Source organism: Thermobia domestica, chromosome 18 (genome assembly GCF_964235325.1).
Source record: "Thermobia domestica chromosome 18, izTheDome1.hap1.1, whole genome shotgun sequence".
NCBI lineage: Eukaryota > Metazoa > Arthropoda > Insecta > Zygentoma > Lepismatidae > Thermobia > Thermobia domestica.
The window spans coordinates 21,470,288-21,492,138 of NC_137471.1; the positions used below are offsets into that span (position 1 = coordinate 21,470,288).

The 21,851-nt window shown below is 35.7% G+C and overlaps 1 protein-coding gene across 2 annotated transcripts in view; it reads right to left on the minus strand.

Moving 5' to 3' along the window:
* Positions 1-1,659: 1,659 nt before the first annotated feature.
* LOC145675587 (inositol hexakisphosphate kinase 3-like) overlaps positions 1,660-21,851 on the minus strand; it is a 50,436-nt gene continuing 30,244 nt past the window's right edge. For both annotated transcript variants that reach the window (XM_081746114.1, XM_081746115.1), the window contains exon 6: positions 1,660-20,613. In XM_081746114.1, the coding sequence (XP_081602240.1) occupies positions 19,933-20,613 (681 nt within the window). In that variant the 3' untranslated portion in view covers positions 1,660-19,932. The remainder of the gene's footprint in view (positions 20,614-21,851) is intronic.

A 21,851-nucleotide genomic window follows, 5' to 3' on the forward strand; every position in this document is an offset into this window, starting at 1 on the left:
TGATTACGTATCATGTTGTTTTGGTATCCCATGAACTATTTTTTAAATAACATTATTTAATTTTCATAACCGTATGTTAAAACTATTCTGTTAATTACAAACTAAATACAAGTATTGTTTAAATAGTAGTTCACAGAATTCCAAGACAACATGATACGTAATCAAATGCAGTTGAGATCGTTTCTCTAGTCGCTGCCTTAACTTAGATTTTAGAGAAATATTATTCTGGCAACACTGTAATATCTATGGATGACAACAATGAAAATTCTTCAGCTTCATAATTTCTGTTGTAGAATAACATTATCTATGATTGTGGTAAGTTGTATTTCATTATCTCCTTTCACTTATGAAAAATAACCAAAAGAAAAATGGTAAATTTTGTATTATTTTTAGTATGTCAGGCTCTTAACAATAAATCCACAACAATTAACCTAGAGTTTAAATCCAATAAGCAAATGTGTTACGATCCTCACCATGAAGGGGTATTCTATATCCCAGTTAAGGGCTATTCAATTAATATGCCACTCAAACTGAATAAATTCAGAACCAAACGTATCTTGTATACTTAAAATGGAACCCAGAATAACATTCAGAAAACTCTTGTCACTCTTTTTTCTTTTAAAGCCAACTACTAGGAGAAGGTATGATATTACTTTATGAATTGTAAGATGTATATTGAACTAGTGGCGTATGTACAAACCTCGTGAAGGGGAGGCTACGGTGTTTAAGCTCCTAAGTTCAGACGTTTGTATACATACCATAATGTTTTATTCTTGCATATCTTGCTCAAGGGGGTAAGTGGGTTAAAACTACGAAACATCCCTCACGTACGCCACTATATTAAATAGTAAAAATATTGCTTTTGAATTCACTTAGGCGCAAGGATGTTATAAAACAGAGGATCTGCCCATACAACAAAATCGTGAAGTCATGCGTCACAGTTTCGCCACACCCACTCTGCGCCACTACGATCGAAATGTTTCGAGCCAATAATCATGGCGGAAACGAGAGTAGCCAATCAGATGTGTCAGCTCGGACGATGCTCGGTTGTTTTATGGCTTCATTCAGTTCATAGCATGAAGATACGTATGGGCAGATCCTCTATTTTATAACATCCTTGCTTAGGCCCTGTATTTTTAACTTGCTCATACACGTTTCAATGACTGCTTGTCATCATCTTCAGTAAGTCTCCACAAAAGTATTTTTACATTGCTTTCTGGACTCACATTACCGGAAACATTCATCTACCGTAGGGTTAATGTACTTTACTATCACCACAATGCGTGGCTTCATGTCTTTGGTTCAAATTCAGAGATGAAGAACCAACTTTTTGAATCTGCGCTCATAATGGATACGTCCTGAACTTAACAAGCAGTCACTCAAATGTATGCGAACAAGTTAAAATAATGGGTATTTACACGAGTTCAAAATTAGTGTTTTATTATAAGGTATAATTGTTTAATTCAGTTTTTAATGTAAGTTTGGTGGAAGCAAACTCTAAAAATGTTATGTCATGTAATTCTAACCATAAGAAATTATTCCTTAACTCTATTCTTAACCCTCTATAACACTTTATTTCTGTCAATTGGTGCCTCTACAATTACGAGGAAAATATTATTTTACATCCTGTATTTGACCCTAAATATTATTATTTGCCTCAATCAATTCTCTATTATTATTTTCCCTAACTATCTCGTACAGATATTCACTTGTATACAAATGGTTAGTAGAGCTCTTTCGTGGTTAAGCGTTTAGCGTACGTGCCTTTGACGTGGGAGACTCGGGTTCAATTCCCGGCGGGAGCTCATGTAGTTCGGATTCCACGTTCATCAGTAGAACCCGTCTCATATAGCTTCGCTGCTGAAATGGACGTTAAACTTGAAATCAACTCAAACAAATAGTAAGTATTTGTAGTGAAATATTTCCCAGTTTGAGGAAATATTTGTCTTTGAACATATTGCATTTGCTTTAAATTTTAAATATAATATTACTTCGGCGGTTGATCTCTGATGAAAATGTTTATAAAATTTTTCATCTAAATAAAAACTAAATTTGATCTCTGATGAAAATGTTTATCAAATTTTTCATCTAAATAAAAACTAAATTTAAACATAAGGTTTAGTAATTATTTATACAATTTATATACCACAAGAGAAATATAAAATTACACGACTAAAATTCACTGAAGCAATAATTTTATTTTCAGCTACAGTAGAGTACCGTAAACCCAACACAATGAGGACCAAGAGCACTGGCGTCTCTGGCATGTAAAATTGAAGGGGGGGGGGCATCAAAGAAAGTGATTTAAATGGTACTACCTAGCCCAACCTGTTTATTAACTTCGACTTCATTTGTTACCTTTCTGCTTACCTTTACGAACCCCCTAAGGTATAACAAGAACTCGATTACAACCGTTTCACAGCCTGAATATTATGTTTTAAATAAATATAATTACTGTTTATATGATATTCTTTCGTTAGTAAATAAATTAAATTAGAATAAAATATTGAATATTTTGTACTTCAAAATATTGGGGAGACGCATCCTCTCCCCCGCCCCCTTCCCTCGCCAGATACGTCCGTGACCGAGAGAATGAAGTTACCAAAAATGTATTTTTTTTTTTTTTTTTTTTTTAAATAACGGGTGAGTTATTCACAACTCATAATATTTGACTGTATATTACTCCAATATGGAAATTTAGCCTACATTAGGGTACAGCTATAAACCTTCAAGGAATCCTGCTAAAGGCTAGCAACGATAAAACGGAATGTGAGTGGTGATTGACAGAGGCTACCTGATTCTCTTCAACCATTTCGTTAGTGGGAGAGGGAATGGGGTAGATTGAAATTTCCACGAAAAGAACAAAATTTCACATTATCATAAAATAACCGTAATTCTTAAAGGATTTATCAACAGTTTCCCAGATGAACAGAGTTGTTGAAATTTGTTTAGAATTACTTATAATAACGTCTAACAATTCATATTATAGATATACCACATTGAGTTGACACCTTGTCTTCCGTTCCGAGCGCTGGTGTCGACTGAAGGAATTCCACTCCCTTTCGCTAAGGCTATCTCGTTTAGTAACAGCTGAACCCTTATTGGCTCAACGCGTGGGTGTGTAGCGGGTGTGAGCTTTAGTTCACATTTTTGCCACGGCTCAAGACATTTTGGCAGCACTATAGTAATCAATCAATATTGCATCATATACATTAGATTACACAAAAGTGTGCAAAACTATGTCACGAGAACACAAGCAGAAATTATTTACAAAACATTTGATCGTGTAACGAAAATATCATACTAAAGCAAACAAAATTTAAAAGAAATATACAGTGAAGCGGTCACGTGCTCACTGTTTAATCGTCTCTAATTCCACCCAAGAAAGTAGGATATTCAGCTGCTCTGCAACTTTTGAGTAGTTCTTGTTCATTTCTATTCATAAGCGATGCAGCCCAACGTATATACGAGGAAGGATCAGAAACTAACGTTACAAGGCCGATATTTCTGGAGTTTCGTCTGTTATAGAGGAATGAGGAATATGCGATAATTTTAATACATGGAGTTGGCAACTCTGTAGAGTTTCAGCCACCCGCCACCTATGGCGCTAGTTGTAGGTAAACATAAATGGCGACTCGTTTAGAAAACTGTCTCGCAAAGAAGTCCACTCAGTTATTCGATTTCTGTGGACGAAACATGTAACTGCGGCTAAAATTCACCGGCAGCTGATAGAGGTTTACGTAGACACTGTTAATGTCTCGTCATCATGTCGCTGAATAATGTCGAAAGTTTGCGGCTGGTACAGAAAACGTTACCGACAAGAAGTGCAATGACCGACCCAGCACAGCATCAACATATTTGAACATAGATCGCAAAAACACATCATCAACCTTGCTCCAAGTGACTTTCACCTGTTAAGAGTCTTCATCCCAGCGAAATTAAAATACCGCGAATTTTACAGTAATTATGTGATATCTTCAAATAGATAAAAGATAATTGAAATATGGAACAAGAGCGCCCTAGACAATATTATTTTGCGTGAGGTACCGTTATCACAAGTCATCTAGTGGCTTTCCGTTTTCAGCTGTTTAGAAACGCGAAAATAAATGCCAATTTTCAAAATGGTTCGAAATCGAAAGCAGATAAGTGAGTCGTGATAACGGTTGCTCATGTAAAGTAATATTGTCTAGGGCGCTCTTGTTCCACATTTCAATTATCTTTTATCTATTTGTAGATAACACATAATTACTGTAAAATAAGCGGTATTTTAATTTCGCCGGGATGAAGACTCTTAATGCACTTGAAGAAGCACCTAGGAGGCCGTCGATTTGCTTCAGACGAGGACGTGGAACATTTCGTGACAACGTAGTTGAACACGCAAGGAGAGGATTTTTACCAGGAGAAAATCTTCAAACTCATCCCAAGAAGCGACAAGTGCCTCACCTGATATGAAAACTATGTCGAAAAATAACCTAATGTATGTACTATCTGTTGGCTGTATTAGTTGTATGAAATAATATATACACGTTTCACTACAGGTTTTGTAACCTTACTTTCTGACCACCCCTCGTATTTTTATTATTTTATTCATATACCTTTATCGTGATCTGCTTGTTTCATATATTATTTTAAATTTTATAATCAGTTTAAACTCACCAAAACCAAAATTTAACTCAAATCACTTACAAATAATTTTCAAGCCCATCTAGTATTAACTTTCTTGAATTTTTAAATCACATTCAAAGCTACTAACACAAGACATAAAACACCTAACAGAGCACAACAATAAAATACCCAAAATAGTACATTTTCTGAATTTACAATTACGTTTGATTTCAAAGTATTTTTCTCACTACACGCCTAACACAAATTTCACATACATTTATACTCTTTATCAATTCTCACAACACAGAAATGAGAATGATAATTTCTTGGTACTTTGACTCCATTAGTAAGTTATTATTATTATTACAATGAATTGTCTGCTTTTTAAACACCGAAGTATTATTTTTTTTTTAAACTATACAATCCGACCACATTAAATCGAGGCACAAGTACGTCAGACTCAAAAGGTATAGTATACATTTTACCAACTATTACCTATGACAGGTCTAAACATCGTTTACTGGAAGTGCATACCAGTACAACACACCTGATTTGTGGATTAAAAAAAAAAAGTATATTGACAACAGTCCGTTATTACACTACAACTAAAAAAAAATATCGCTGAGTTCTAAATGTACCACATGAAACGTTTTTTTGGAAATCATTTTTCTTTAAAATTTATTTTAGAAAAGTCCATTTAATATGAATTTTTTTGAACTTTGGAACAGAATTTACGAGGTAATGAAACATACATGCAGCCAGACAATTAAAACCTGCATTATTTTGCATAATTACATTTTACACAAGACTTACAATATGTTTTATTTCAATAGTTTATTCTTTGCTATTAAAAGAAATATTGATCAGTCCTGTTCCCACTTTTCTGCATTTTAAAAATTAATGCGAAAGGTAAAAATTACAACTAAAAATTATTTGCGGGAATTCATATTATTATTCAGTTCAAAACCTTTTGTCGTCGCGAATTGTGTCGAGGAATTTTAAGCATTAAAATATATAAAACGATAACCATGCCTATTGTGCTGTATGATTGTGAAACATGGTCGCTTAATCTGAAGGAAGAACGTAGCCTGAAAGTATTTGAGAATAAGATTCTGAAACGAATATTTGGACCCAAGAGGAACGGGAATGGAGAATGGCGGAAACTACATAGCGAGAAAGTACATAATTTATATAGTTTACCAACCATTGTGAGAGTTATCAAATCTAGGAGAGAGGTGGGCAGGTCAAATACCCAGAATGGAAGAAAACAGGAACGCTTTCAAAGTTTTCATTGGAAACCCAATCGGAAAACGACAATTTGGAAAAATTACGCGCAGATGAAGAGACAATATTAAGATGGATCTCGCAGAAATAGGAACACAAAATAGAAACTGGATTCAGTTGGCTAAGAATAGAAGTCAATGGAGAGTTTTTGTGAACGCGGCATTGAACTTTCGAGTTCCATAGGCCATAAAGTTAGTTTAGTTAGTTAGATTAGTGAATTTGTTTTGCGGACAAAACTATCTTTCATGTCAATGATTTGAAAAAAAAAAAAAAAAAAAAAACAGATAAATTTCTATTTGTACTTGTTGGACTACTTTAATGACGCGGAATCCAACTCATCCAGAGACGAGGGAACTGATCTCAAAATTGGGATATAAATCTTTCCTAATATTTCAGACACTGTCGACCATAAAGAAGAAACTCCTTTAACATATCACACTACAAACACTACTTAGTCATATGCAAAAATCTTTTTTTATAAGAAACTTCTGATTTCTTAGTAAAATAATAAACAATACAAAAATGAAATTAAATCTTTAAGTTTTACGTCCCACGATTACGCCATCTAGGCTTAAAGGAGACGATGATGACGAGAAATGAATGAAATGGTGGAATGAAGAGTGTGGGAGGAAACGGGAGAACCCGAGTAAACACATGCACACGGTATTTGTCTACCACACAGTCCATTTGGTGCGAACTGGAATCGGAACTATAATAATAATAATAATAATTTGCTAATTATTTCTTAATTATCATATCTGCACTTTAAAAGATATCTGTAATCAATAATATTTGAGACACAAAACAAATTTATATCCTAATTTTGTAGTCATTTTCTTCGTGACCCTATGGATGGATATGTTGCAATTATATTTTTATTGGCTTCCGCGTCCCCATATTAGAACAAAAAGAGCAATTAGAAATTTATCTGTGTATGGATACTTTTACCCTTGACATGAGCAGCAATTTTTTCACTAAGTCCAACCCAAAAATCTAATAGTCTATAACTTGGGATCCAAAGGTCTGCATAGACCCTGGATCCCGTGATACTAAGTATGTTTAGATCTATCTCTATGCCAAATTTGGTCAACATCGGATATGTTCTGTACAATACGTGTCACAATATATACTGTCCTAACGATTTAATAGTATAAAAGTGGGAATAGAACTGATAACACTTTTAAGCCATACAACACAGCAACCATTTTGAGATAGGCCGCACACTGATCAGAAGCAAGACAGCCACGCTGAGGTAGAAGGAGGCATTAAAGAGTGTGGAGAGGCTTGAGTTCATGGACCGTGTCTCTCAAGTATTTAATCGGGAATATAGACACAGTATATACATTCCTAAAGTACTAACCGAGAGTAGTAAAAGCAGGAAAATTGAGAGGCAGATATCAAAGTGTATAGGAGTTAGAAAGGTCTAAAAGCCAACAGTGCTGTATATGGAAAATTTTAATGCACGTTAGTCTCGAATGCCTCCAAGCACTCATCGCGGGTTCAGTGGTTTACGCGTATGTCTTTGGTTCACGTGGTCCCGGATTCGATTCCCGGCGGGAAATAATAACTTCACACTCATTCAATTACGAGTCATATTTCTTCTTTCGCCCAGAGGGAATAATTGTGTGACAAACTTAAAAAAAAAAAAATCATTTTTTTCGAACTTCTACTATGGAACCTACCACCTTCTCTTTTCTGCCTCTCTGACCTGTTTCTTGGTCACAGGTTTAAAGGCCTCCTGCTCTCCAACTCTGTGGTGTCTGTCCATCAGACTTTGCCTGTATTTCCTTCTGACCCACCCCCTCTCCTTTATCTAAATATTTGCACAGTTTACGGATTGCTGGGAAGAAACTTTTACCAAGTCTTCTGGACGTTTGCTAGACTTAATGTGTCTGCATATAAACATTTTATACAGTAGAAGTTCTAAAAGGAATTGGATTGCTTAACGCCCTTTAGCCTAAAGGAGATTCATAAAAAGTGAATTATTGTGAAATTAAGTTATCTTGCTCTTACCAGGAATCGAACCTGGGCACACACGTTAGCCACTAGACCAGCGATGAGGGATGCACAGACTGCAATGTTAGCTTTACACTCTTCTAACTCCTATACCCTTTGATGTCTGCCGCTCATATTTCGCATTTTTACCAATCTTGGTCAGTACTGCACGAATATGTCTAGATCCCCAATTTGGGGTGAGAACATTTACTTATCACAGTCTCAACGTTGGAGAGACATTTATCACGTGGTCGAGTGAATATGCTGCTTTAATGCATTGCTCACAGTACCGAACATCAGTTGTCCTGTTCTCTGGTCAAGGTGCAGCCGACCTAAGAATGTAAATAAAGGTAGTCAAGGTGTGGCCGACCTAAGCTTGTAAATATGGAAGCTATCTTTAAGTCCATTGTTCTTAATGAAGAAAGTATTTTTGTTGAAATGAAGACAGATTTTAATGTAACAAATTATATACTCAGTGATCAAATGGAAAGCGAGGATTCTTTTTTCGAATATTTCGCCAGCTATCTGAAGCATCATCATCAAGGGTAAAAGGACAAGGAAACTTGGTCTGAAAAGGTCAAGCAAGAAAATATGTAGAAAAAACAAGATAAAACTTGTTAAATCAACTCACACGATGCGTATCTATTAATGAAATACTAACCTTGAACTTCACTTAATCATCCGTATTATTAATTTATTCGATGTAAATATTTTTTTAATCATTATGCACCGATAACGATGACAAACAAGCACCGAAACGTCTACGAATAAGCACGTAGAGTTAAGATTACGTAAATACGAGTTTAAGATTAGTATTTTATAAAGATAAAATTTGACAAAACGCTAATTTGACGCGCTGTACACAAAAATGTAAGAGAAAATCAGAGAACATTACGACTCGAAGGAATCAAAACAATTTTGTTTTAGGGATCAGTCTCTTTCAATAGGCAAGGGTGTGTCAAATGCCTTCTGGAAAGTACTATTGTTTCGTCTAGTTTCATCACATTACTGTTACTACGAAGGATTTGAGCTGGCCACATAAAAACATACAAACATATCATCATAAAAAATAAATTACACACTGTAAATGCATTTATTAAAAATAAAAACTTTAAAAACATAATATTCCTATTATAAAATAGCATATCAACGCAACAACACTTGCATTCAGCACTTGGCCTAACAATATGGCACTTCAACGAACGTTAAAAAGTTTATAAGACTAGTTAAATCAAACAGACCTAAAGTTAGAAAAGAATTGATATAAATGAAATAAAACTAAAACATTTTGCCAATTGTTACAGAAAACCCTCGTACTCTGCAAAGCAAATATAATAACACACATGTACCATAAATAATAATAAAATTGAAAATACATCTACTTCAATCCATACAATTACAAGCTTGAAAAAAAGGTGAGACTACATTTTTAACATAACAACTGTATAGTAGTTGTTGAAAATCGTTCTAGTTTAATTCACACTTTATTTTAAACTATTAATTAATACTCGTAATAACTCTTGATTCTTGTGTAGTTAAACCAACCTACTCATTACTTTTTCTATACTATATTTAGAACAATTGCTGTTTTACCCAAATTTCCGTCTATACTACAGACTGCATTTCTTCATTAAAAATACTAGCATCAACTAATCAATAGTTATATATATTGATAATTATTCCCTACTTCTGTCGCTGCCACTAACTGGGGTGTTGTCGAACGGGCAAAGCGAGAGTCCTTCCGCTTCAAATGCGACTTTTCAAAACACAGTTTACTTAATACAGTAATCTAGAGACTAATCTGTTTCTATCTGAACAAATTGCAGACACAAATCCGTTCGCATCCTGTCTGACCTGTCAAACCGGATTTCACAGATCAAGCAGTAATACAGGAGCTAATCTGTTTCCATTCAAACAAATTGCAGACACAAACCCATTCGTGTTCTATCTGATCTGTCAAACTGGATTTCACAGAGCAAGCAGTAATACAGAGGCTAATCTGTATCCATTCGAACAAATTGCAGACATAAAGCCATTCACATTCTGTCTGACCTGTCAAACCGGGTTTTTCACAGAGCAAGCAGTAATACAGAGGCTAATCTGTTTCCATCCGAACTAATTACATACATAAATCCATCCTCATTCTATCTAACTGTCAAACCGGGTTTCACAGAGCAAGAAAACTGTGCCCTTAAATGTATTAGTCTCTTAATTGTTGTGTAGCAGAATGAGGATGTAATGGGTAAAACGCCACCAAAAAAAAAAAGAGTTCTTTTTTGGGAAGGATACATCACGTTCTTTCCCCATGCAAACTTTATGTTTTTCTACATAGTAGAACAACGTCGGTACAATGGCTTGGTGGAGGATCGATCACTGTTAGTGTAATTAAATGTTATGTAGAGCTGTCTCCTCCACAACGAAAAAAGATGTACAAATTTTTAAAGAAATTCGAGAGGGCCGGATTGAGTCGTGAGTTGAATTGACACGAAATGACCTTGCTGTGGAAACTGCGATGTCGTGCAATGATTCATACAGGTGGTCATTACATGAACCATGACTGGTGGTGGTGAAGTAGAATCTCTTTACGTAAGCAATAACTTCAGTTTGTTCGGATGGAAACGGACTGACTTCTGTACATCATGAAGATTTTATAGTTTAACCAGTTTCTTTACTATTTTATAGATATGCTACATAGTTCTATCGCCGATGCTACATTACTGACATCTTGCAACATTGTCTGTTGAATATCCCGCTTTAGTATCAGCCTTGATTTGTTGCTTCTGATCACTGACCAACTTAGTTAACTATCTAAACAAACAAAAATCAATTAATAATGGATGTAATACAGACTAATCAATGTACCAACATAAAAATAATTAAAAATATAATACAGAAACAGAGCTGCTACTGTCTCTTTCTGGGTGAAACATAATTAACGAATGCTTTGTGATTCTCATTGTCATTGCGCATTTCTATTCATCCGCCCAGTTACGTGGCACCAACACTAAACTTTTTCTGAATGAATCCTTATAAACTGCAAGCTGTTTAAAGCTACTTTAAGAGTCTTCACAACGTTCCCCACCTCCTTTTCTTCATTATCATCATCTAAATACCTAAATAACAAACAAAATGCTAATAAAAACACACATAAACAATAAACAAAGGTGATATTCTAGCAACTGGATGTTGAGAAGTTCTAAAACTTGGATCTAGGTGAAAGAAAATGCACAGTTGTCCAATTTAATTTCAACTGTAGATAAGATTACGGGGCTCTTGAAAGGCAGGTGGGTGGCCAAGATTTTTAACACAAAACTATACCTTGGCTTATCCTGAATGGAGCAGAGCGTACCGTTTACTAAAATGTAGTGCAGAACACAGTGAAGACTCTTGATATCTTCCCTCATATTTAAGATATCAAATTTAATTATTTCATTGTAACAGTATTAGATGTTTATTTTTAAACTTACATAATAGGAAGACGATCCAAGACACGTTACATTATAATGGACCGATATTTAACAAACTATAGTACCCATGATAGACATTACATTGATGAATGAACTCTTTTGATATTTTGTTCATTAAATACTCTTTGCAATAATAACTTGTAGCTATTGTTTCACTTCAAAAGTTCTTAAAATACATTATTAAAAAAAACATCAAGTACTATACTTCACAGAAATTCAGATTTTTTGTTAATGATTCATTAGAATACCATACGAGATACATTTCACGTGGAAATTCGTACAATTTAAAATCTCGTAATCAGAGTGCGAACTACTTAATCACGACGAGGCTACAATTCCAGTCACGATGAGGCTAGATGCTGGAAGTCATAAAAATAGCACTGACCAACGCGATTAGTTTTCAAGAAAAAGAAAATGCAGGACCCTCATAATGAAGAGATTACGATTTATGCAATACTTGTAAATAGCGAATCAGGATACGGCGCGGGGTACCAAAATCGGCTGGTAGGTTTCGCCGTTTTACGATCTGTTCTGCTACCAAGTTATATTAAATAAAGAAACCTATTACAAACAACGAAAATGATTTGGTTTCGAACTTAGTGTTGGTTTTATACATAAACTAGCTTTCGGCTAGCTAGGAGTTCTGTCCTCCAACCCGCTTGCTCGGCCTATGACCTCACCTCTTAAAGCCACAATTTTACGGAGTTTCAAATTTCTTTTCATATTTCATCTTTCTGAAAGATAAGATTTTGTATCTCAAGAAAACACCCCATTTAAATAACATAGGAATTTCTTCATCCCCACTTTAGACCCCTTAAAACTAAAAATATTCACTTTTGGCAGTTCTCTTGAGGATCAGTACCAGAAGGCTTCTATCATGCCAAATTTCATTGTTCTCATCCTGCCGAAGTGCGCAAACATTTTGGAGTGTAGAAGATGTCATATAAATAAGATGGGAAAAAATTTTTAATTGCCCATAAAACTACTCTGACGTTGGAAATTATTATTAGTGATTTACTTACGGAATGATAACGAAAACGTACAAGCATACTGAATTTCAAGTTGTTATTCCAATTCTAAGAACCTAAAATATGAGATTATAGGTCGGGGGAGAAAAAACGCCCATTTAAATAACGTGGGGATTTTCTTCTTTCCTCCTTTAGACCCCCTAAAACTTAAAAATATTCACTTTTGGCAATTTTTCAGTTAGTTAGTCCCGAAAAGCTATAATCATGCCAAATTTCAACTTTTCACGGCAACCGGAAGCACTCCTTTATTTTATGTCAGTCAGTTCATGTAATTTTATATATAGTTAGGATACTTTTAACCAGGGCCGTGCCGTGGAAAATCAGCGCCCGGGGCGAAAGTATAAGACGGCGCACCCATACGTATGTTCCAAGCAATTTTTCCTTTTTTCTATCGAATTTTTCGCCCCCCTTACTTCGGCGTCCGGGGCCGTTGCCCCGCTCGCCCCCCCGCTCGGCACGACCCTGCTTTCAACGTATGACCGCTCTTGCACATTTTCCTATTAGCCAATCAGTGCAATTTTTAGTTCGCACTCTGATTACAGTAACTACTTGTAAAGAGAATACATTACTCCACTCCACACTTATACAGAAAAACGAAATTACTCTGATGCTAAGTAATATTCGAGAAAATCATGTATTTGTGACTCAAAAATTGAATTACTCCAGCTGAGTAATGTTTTTTTTTTCTTTTTTTTCTTTCTTTCTTTCATATATATCAGTACTGGCTGATACTATTGAATGATGAATCTGGTACAACATGAAGTGAGTAAACAACTATAATCTTAGAAAGTTACAATATTATAATATATGTACGTCTCAATGATTTGCTTTTAGAAATGTAATTAATACATTTGAACATTTACAAAACGTCCGAAAAAGATTAATAAGTTACGACCGAAAGCTAAATGGATTAAATCCTTCCAAAGAATTTTTGTTTTCTCTTGAAATAGTTCACACTTAACAGTTTACATATTCTCTCATAAGCAATGTTATTTAGTAATTAAAAACACATACATGCGAATCTTTTTTTCTAAAACATCTAGATGTACATATAAATACATAAAAATAAAAATATTCGTCTTCAAAAAATACACAGCTTATCCAGTCTATTAAATACTCTTGTACGGCAAAGACTAATCGAAAATATGAAGGGGAAAAAAAGTTGAGGTAATTACTAATTTAACATATTACTAGTATAATAAAATTACTAAAATCTTTATTATAGTTTTGCGTTGATTCTTTAACTGATCCTTGTGTAATTCGTCCATCTATTTTCCTGTGGATATCTTCAGAGATCCAGCTTTATTCTGCAGATATACAAATATGTACTTTTTTAATTTTGAATCTAAAATTTATACTAAAGATTTGTTGCGGAAACACTGAAAAATTGTTGATAAATGCCACTACAATTACATGAAAAATGGTTCGTCCTTTTATGTCTGATATATCTAATTTGTAAATTTTTTATTCTACTGTGGTTTAAACGTATTGGACACGATCACTAAACTTGATGAGTTACAGTTATTAGACACAGGCCTAACTTTACTAAAACTCCTAGGTACCGCTTCGTTGTACATCGCCTCTACGGGCTAAAAAAATTGTACTCCTAAATTTTGACTGTTATATCCACTGTTGGTAGCTACGAAATTTTCCTAAGTGTAAAGCAGTACCTACAGCGTGGTCCGGAAGTGGGCGTACCCCTAATTGATATTTTCTGACAGTTTTAGGTTTTATCCACATTTGTTTGGTAACATTGCTTGACATTGTCTGGCAAACATTGCTATCCATATTCATTCACGATTTGGAACTTCCCGATTCACGTGCGCAATTACCTGAATCAGACGTTTTCTGACCGCTGGATTCGAAGAGGTTGTGCATCTTCACCAGCTCTCTTTGCCTGGCTTCCAAGAAGTCCCGATCTGACGACACCAGACAATGCTCTCTGGGGTTTCATAAAGCTACAAGTAAGAAACACTCCATATCACACAACGCAGGAATTACGTGCAGTTGTGGAACACGCCTTCACCTTCGTGACTCCGGAGTATCTCCGCAAAACATCTGCGAGAACTTGGCGCAGAATTAAGCTGTGTTACGACATGGATGGTGATCATACCAATGTTTATGACTCTTAAGACTTCAAGGTAATTGTGTACAGACATTCTACCATAACTAACACTATACTGTTGAAATTAAAAAAGAAGGGGGGGTATGCCCACTTCCGGACCACCCTGTAGGTCCCACAATTTGTTCAAGGCTTAGGTTGAAAACATACATATACAGGGTTACAAAAATGTGTCAAAATATTTTGGAAACAGATTCCTTACATCAAAATAAGAAAAAAAAAGTACATATGGACTTGTGTTCAAAAGTGGATAGTTTCGGAGTTATAAGGTACCGAAAACGTGAAATAAGTGAACTTTAAAAGTTCACAGCTCCACTACTATGAGATCTATCGTAGTCGGGCCAAGACATCACTGAGGAATTAGTATGTGAACTATCCAAATATCCATCTTTCAGAACGTCCGGTACTTGCACAATCACTTTTAGAGAGACTGTTTGGGAGTACTAGATCACCCTCCAGCTACCTCTCTAAATATTAATGTGCAAGTACTGAAGCATTTTCAAATATGGATATTTGAATAGTTCACATTCCAGTTCCTCAGTGATATCTTGACCCGACTACGATAGGTCCCATAGTAGTGGAGCTATGAACTTTCAAAGTTCACTCATTTCACTTTTTCGGCACTCCGAAACTAACCACTTTTTCGGCACTCTGAAACTAACCACTTTTTCGGCACTCCGAAACTAACCACTTTTTCGGCACTCTGAAACTAACCACTTTTTCGGCACTCAGAAACTAACCACTTTTTCGGCACCCAGAAACTAACCACTTTTTCGGCACTCAGAAACTAACCACTTTTTCGGCACTCCGAAACTAACCACTTTTTCGGCACTCCGAAACTAACCACTTTTTCGGCACTCCGAAACTAACCACTTTTGAGTACAGATCCACATAAACTTGTTTTTTTCTTATTTTGATGTAAGGAATCTGTTTCCAAAACATTGTAACACATTTATGTACCACTTTGTATAAAAAGATGTACTATAGAAGACGCACTTACCTGAAGAATAAAGCCCAACCTTTGAAGATATCGGCAGGTAAACGAAATTAAATTCTATGATTTTATATTATTACACTATACATTAAAATTGTGTGTTTAAAAAAATAATAACATTTTATATTACTATTACTATCATAATTCATAAACAATAAGAAACATAACAACTACTCACGCATTCTTCTAAAATATTAATACATTCTATTGGTACTGGCAATTTCTTGAGTAATCGAAACTTCAATAGAACTGAAATCACCACAAGAAAACAGGCATTTTTCAATGGGATGATAAAGCGCTCAGAAATTCCTAACAATTTTATATTCGACAGGAATTATTCATTGAAATGTTTCTTTATCATCCTATTTTAACTGGCCTACCATTTTCTTGCGTCGAATATTTACAGTTACATTCCTATGCTTTTACTCTTTCTTAAGAGATATACATAGGACTGCCAGATTTTCTGGCGCCGCCCGGTTTCGAAATACACTCTACAGGTTTACGGACATAACTAACTAAATGGCCGGGTTAAAATATTAAATTACCTGTAATTAATTAACTATGCCATTTGTGACTTAATATCATACGCATGGTGTAACTAGTTGTTGGTAGTTATTTACAACGATTACATTTTTTGTTGTTACAAAAAGCCAGCTCTAAATCAGTGAAAGGCTTATAGAGAAAGGGAAAGAGGTCTATGTGGTATTTATTGATCTAGAAAAGTTCAGGAGGAACAGTTTGGCTTCAGGAGGGGTAAGGGTACAACAGATACAATTGGATTATTAAGAGTGATAGAGGAAAGGTTTACAGAAAAAGGGAAAGAGATACATGTGATTTATTTATTGATTTAAGGGTATTTATTGTTCTAGAAAAGGCTTTTGACAGCGTCAATTGGGAATTGTTGTAGGAAGCTCTAAAGAAGGTTAGGTTGGAACGGAAAGATCAAAGACTCATAAGAAACTTATATATGAACCAACAAGTGAGTGTTAGAATAGGGGAGGAACTGACAGAGGAGAGTGCAATTGGAAGGAGAGTACGACAAGGTTGCCGTCTCTCGCCTACATTATTTAATATCTATCTAGAAGAGATAGTGAGGAAGAGCCTACACAATAAAAAATGAAATGAAATGAAATCTTTCAGTTTTACGTCCCACGCATATGCCGGTTAGGCTAAAGGAGACGGTGATTATGAGAAATGAATGAAATGGTGGAATGAAGAAAGTGGGAGGAAATGGGAGAACCCGGAGAAAACCCACGAGCACGGTGTTCGTCCACCACAAAGTTCACGACGGCATTTCAGTAGGAGGTAGAATGATTTGGTGTATACGGTTTGAGGATGATATGGCGCTTATTGCAGAATCTAAAAAAAAAAATCAATAAGATGTTAAAAAAACTTGAGGAAGGACTGTGAAGAATATGGAATAAAAACAAATGTTAGAAAGACAAAAGCCGTGGTGATTGGAACGACGGGGTCGGTGTCAAATATAGAAGTAGGAGGGAAGTAAATAGAACAGTTTTCGATACCTGGGTAGTATTATTAGTGACCATATGAAATGTGAACGTGAAATAAAAGCAAGGATAAGAATGGCGAAAGAAGCCCTTAGCAGGAAAAAAACTACTGTTTTGTGGGACCTAGAATAAAGAGTTCAGAAAGACTCGTAAAATGCTTCGTGTGGAATATTGTACTTTATGGGTCAGAAAGATTGAGATTACGCAAAAATGATGAAAAATGACTGGAAGCTTTCGTGATGTGTGTGTGAAGAAGAATGGAAAGGATTAGTTGGGTCGAGCGGAAAGCGAATGAGAGGGTGTTAGAAATGGTGAGAAGAAAGAACAATTTTAGATATTATTAAGAAGAGGAAGAGAAACTAGTTAGGACATTGGCTAGGAAGGAACAGTATCATGAGGGACGTGCTAGAGGGTATGGTGGCAAGGAAAAGAGTGAGGAAACGAGAAACACTACAATTAATGGACGATATCAAACAGAGAAATTGTACGTGGAGACGAAGAGGTTAGCGGAGGACTGTGGAGCATGGAAGATTCTCAGATGCAGCAAGTGACCTGCCAATAATGGCAAAATATCTATGATGATGATGATGATGAAGAAATTCTTTTCATTGTTGCGTCTGTATTATCGCGTAGCCCTAACACTGTTATTTAATGATTTGACAGAACTGAGGATGAAATTTAAAATTAGTTTCGATGGAAATTAACTGCTAAGTAATTTCTCTGTTTTGAAATCTATAATACCAACTCTTGATAGAAAAGATTCTCTAGGATGCATATATAAGCATACAAAAAAAAAAAAAAAAAAAAAAAAAAAAACTAGCCTTGCATCCGATATTACTGTATCCCTGTTAAAATTTAATATTTCTGGTCTGCACTGGAGCGATGGACGCGAACTCTCCTACCACAAATTGGAAGAAATCACTGAGACATTGTATAGTTTCCAGTCATGTAATAAAGAAAACACTCCGAACAGGGCCAGCTCTACCATAATGTGCAACACGTCCATTTGCATGGGGCGGCAAAACCATACTATTTAAAATAAATATTTCTTGTTGGAAATAGACTTCATGATGATGGTAGTTAAATTTGTTAAGCTGACCTTCTATTTCAATACTACATGCATAAATCATATTTAGGTCGCATTAGTTTAAGGTCACATGGACAGTGCTAAACCAAATCGTCAAACAAATCCCAGCATGAATTGCTTGATTGTTGTTAAATAGAAGAACTCAATTCTCAAAACAGTAGCGAACACCTGTTCCATTTAGTTAATTATCACAGCTTTGATATGAAAACTAGTCTTGTCTTTATCACAAACAAGTTTTTTTTTTTTTTTTTTTTTTAATTTTTCAACAGATGTAGAAGGAAAATCAAGAAATAAAGGTAAAAGAGCTAGTTGCACTGAAATTGCAAATCGATATATTGGGATTGAAGCTCGATATTGAATTCTATAAAAAGGATTACCATCTTTCCTCTGCAGGTGTCTTTGCTTTATTTTTCACTAACATATTATTATTTAAAGAAAAATCAGACACAAGGAGAATGTATTTGTATTGTTTAGGCTTTTCTGAATGCGAGTGCTCTTTCCCTCCTCTTCGTTGTTCATCATGTGGTAGCATACTTAAAATCGTGGCTTTTAAGATCTGTTCTTTCTGGAGAAAAGGGAAGGGAAAATAATGACACTGAAGGAGGGCCAGTCCTGACTCTGGGTATTCAAAAAGCACTAACATTGTTCTAACGTGTGAAGCTTTGCACTTACCCATTCACTTTTTAGGGTGTGAAAGTATGAAGATTTGTCTTGTTATGGATACTTTCACTTCGCACTAACGTCTTTCACTGTATGCACTTCGTCCCTTGAATAATCCAGTTTTACCTGTTCATTTATATACAAAATTACTTCATGGATACTAAAATGGTACTCATGTATTTCCGTTACAGAAATGTCACTGTGCAAACTGTAGACAATCAAACATCAAGGGACGGAGTGCATACAGTGAAATAAGTTGGTGCGAAGTGAAAGTATCCATAACAAGTTAAATCTTCATACGAATATTACTTGGCGTGGGAGACCCGGGTTCGATTCCCGGCGGGAGCTCATGTGGTTCGGATTCCACGTTAATCAGTAGGTCCTCGTCTCATATAGCCTTGCTACTGAACGGGACGTTAAACTCACAACTTAAATTAACGAATACTACTTTCATACCTTAAAAGTGAATAGACAGGTTCAAAGCTTCAAGCGTTAATGTTTTTTGAATACTAGAAGTGTTTCTTTATTACAGAACTAGAAATTGCATGTCTCAGTAATTTCTTGCCGTTTGAGGTAGGAGTGTTCCCGTTCATGGCCCCAGCAGAGGCGATATATTCAATATTACAGCTTTAACAGGGAAACAGTAGCACCGGATGCACGGCGATTTCTTTTTCTATAATAACTGTAAATTATGGAGTACATATTTCAAGAAACCAGATGCTAAAATATGTTGGAAATAATGCAGTACATTCTTACTATACCAGTGAGTAACGTACATGTCGAACTAGCGTTTAGTTAGTGTAATAAAAGCTTTATAGTCAGAGAAAATAGAATGTCAACGGAACTTGTGACGACCTATCAAGATTTCTGGAAATCATTCTGGAAAATAAGACACTTCTTGATGCAGCTAGGAGCTTCAAAAAATAAGACAACCAGGGGCGAATGGTATGTTTCGGTGCTCGATCATCTCTCAGGACCTTCGTGAGGAAGCTAAGAACCCACACAAAAGAGAGGTCAACATCTCATATAGCCCCAGTGCTGAAAAGGGACACGAAACTTCAATAAATAAAACTATCGTTAATGGCGATAAACTGATAACACACATGTCAAAATAAACACACTAAGTACTCTCCGACAGAAGTATTGATACCAAGAAATTGCAGTACCTACATACCTCTACGTTTAGCCATATTCTCTTTCAATCCCTTTTAACAACCCAATGACGTTTTCCAATCCGAAGAGAAAACCTCGATCGGGACCAGAATACACAATCGGATCTCCGAGGCCCTTGTGCGTGGAGTGTGCAAAATCAATTATGCGAACATCCACCAAAGGATTATTAGGCTCATTATCTCCACTCAATAATCCTTCATCACTGTTAAAACTATTGAAATTATGATCTGGGTCCAAACTGCGTGATCGTTCTTGCTGGCTTCGCTTATTCACGAACTCCTTTACATGACTGTTGTTACTTGCTTCTAAAGAATGAGAACACACCATAGTGTCTGCACTTACACTGCGCCCAAGCTTTCGTCGGCCTTTCTGCATCTGTCTATGGTTAAACCGAAACACCTGCCCCTCCCCAACGCCATCACACACAACAGGAGCACATGTCTCGGCTACTGGATCGCTGCCTTCGTACAGAAGTAAGAGAGAACTCGTGTAGAAGCGGAATGTATCTTGCTGGCTGAGGACCAAATCCAATTCTTCCAATTTCTGAATCAAGGAAGGCAAAATGTCCACTCGTAATCTTGTTCCGTTATGCAAAAACTGGTATAGCGCGTGTTGGAAGCCTGCTATAGATAAACTTCGTCCGTAATACTTGTCGTGGCATAAAAAGCGATTGGAACTTACGTGGTACACCTTCAGAAAAAAGAAAACCAGAAAATTAATTAAAGCATATTTGCATGCTATTATTCACACACCAAGACAGACAAAGCTAAAATTATGCATTACTTTTGATTCTTCCTTTTAAAGGTTGCAAAACAAGGAGTAGTTTTAGTTTAAACATTTCATACAAATCGACCTTCTGTGAAGGATCTGGCTAGTTGATACTGTGATGAAATCACGAACTATGGAGAAAAAAACAAATCACCATCAATTTTATTCATGAAAATCAAAATGTCGATTCTGTGAATGAAACTGAACTAAGTTTTTTGTAATACCTTAATTTTAGTATGTATAACATTATTTTCAAATCACAAGGACAGAAGTTGTAATCTTTCTAAAATTATTGAAAGCAGAAGAAAGGTGCTTGTGAATAGTTACAAAAAGCACCTGTGCTGATAAAACATTGTGTATGTCAGTGTTAGTGTAAAGCTAACTAACATTTCAGACAAAATACTTTGTGGTAAATTAGTCTTCGTGTTTGAAAAAGGACTCCCTAGTTTTAATGTGTCCTAGAATCTGTACAAAGTGACATATACTATTCTAGTTTGTGGTGTTTGATTCATCAACTCTCCAAGTTTGGCTCCCCTGCAGTTGGTAGGTCTGCTTGACCTTGAGACGCCACCAGTGCTGTTTTTTTCCCTCTGTTTTTTCAGTTCAGTCCAGGCAGGCGTGCAGTGCAGAGCAACTCAGCAACAATGTGTATTCCGCAACAGAAAGCGCAGTGTGTTATTTGGCTTGTGAAAACTAAGTCAAGTTATAACAGTGCAACGTAATTTTAGACGTCAGTATGGTGGTGAATCACCTACAGCAAAAACTATCCGTCATTGGCTAAAGTCAATGTCGGTGAATACGTGGCGAGAAGTGGAATATCGTCTCGACGTGTGCAGGGCCACAAATGGATCCCACGTTGAAGTCTATTGACATTAAACAAAACTTGAAGGAATTCTCTCTCATGATATGTACTCATTGATGTAAGTTTTCATTCATTTCCCAATTAAATTTATACAGTGAAACCTGTCTATGTTGGCCACCATCGGTTTCATCGAAAAGTGGCCAACTTACAGAAAATAAGTGCGATTTTTGTATTTTTAGAATAGGATTTCTAGTATTACTTGATTGTAAAATTTTAATAATCAGTGGCACTACAGCTACTTATAAATAATGTATATAGAGTAATCATAAAAATATACAGTACTAGAAAATATTACTAT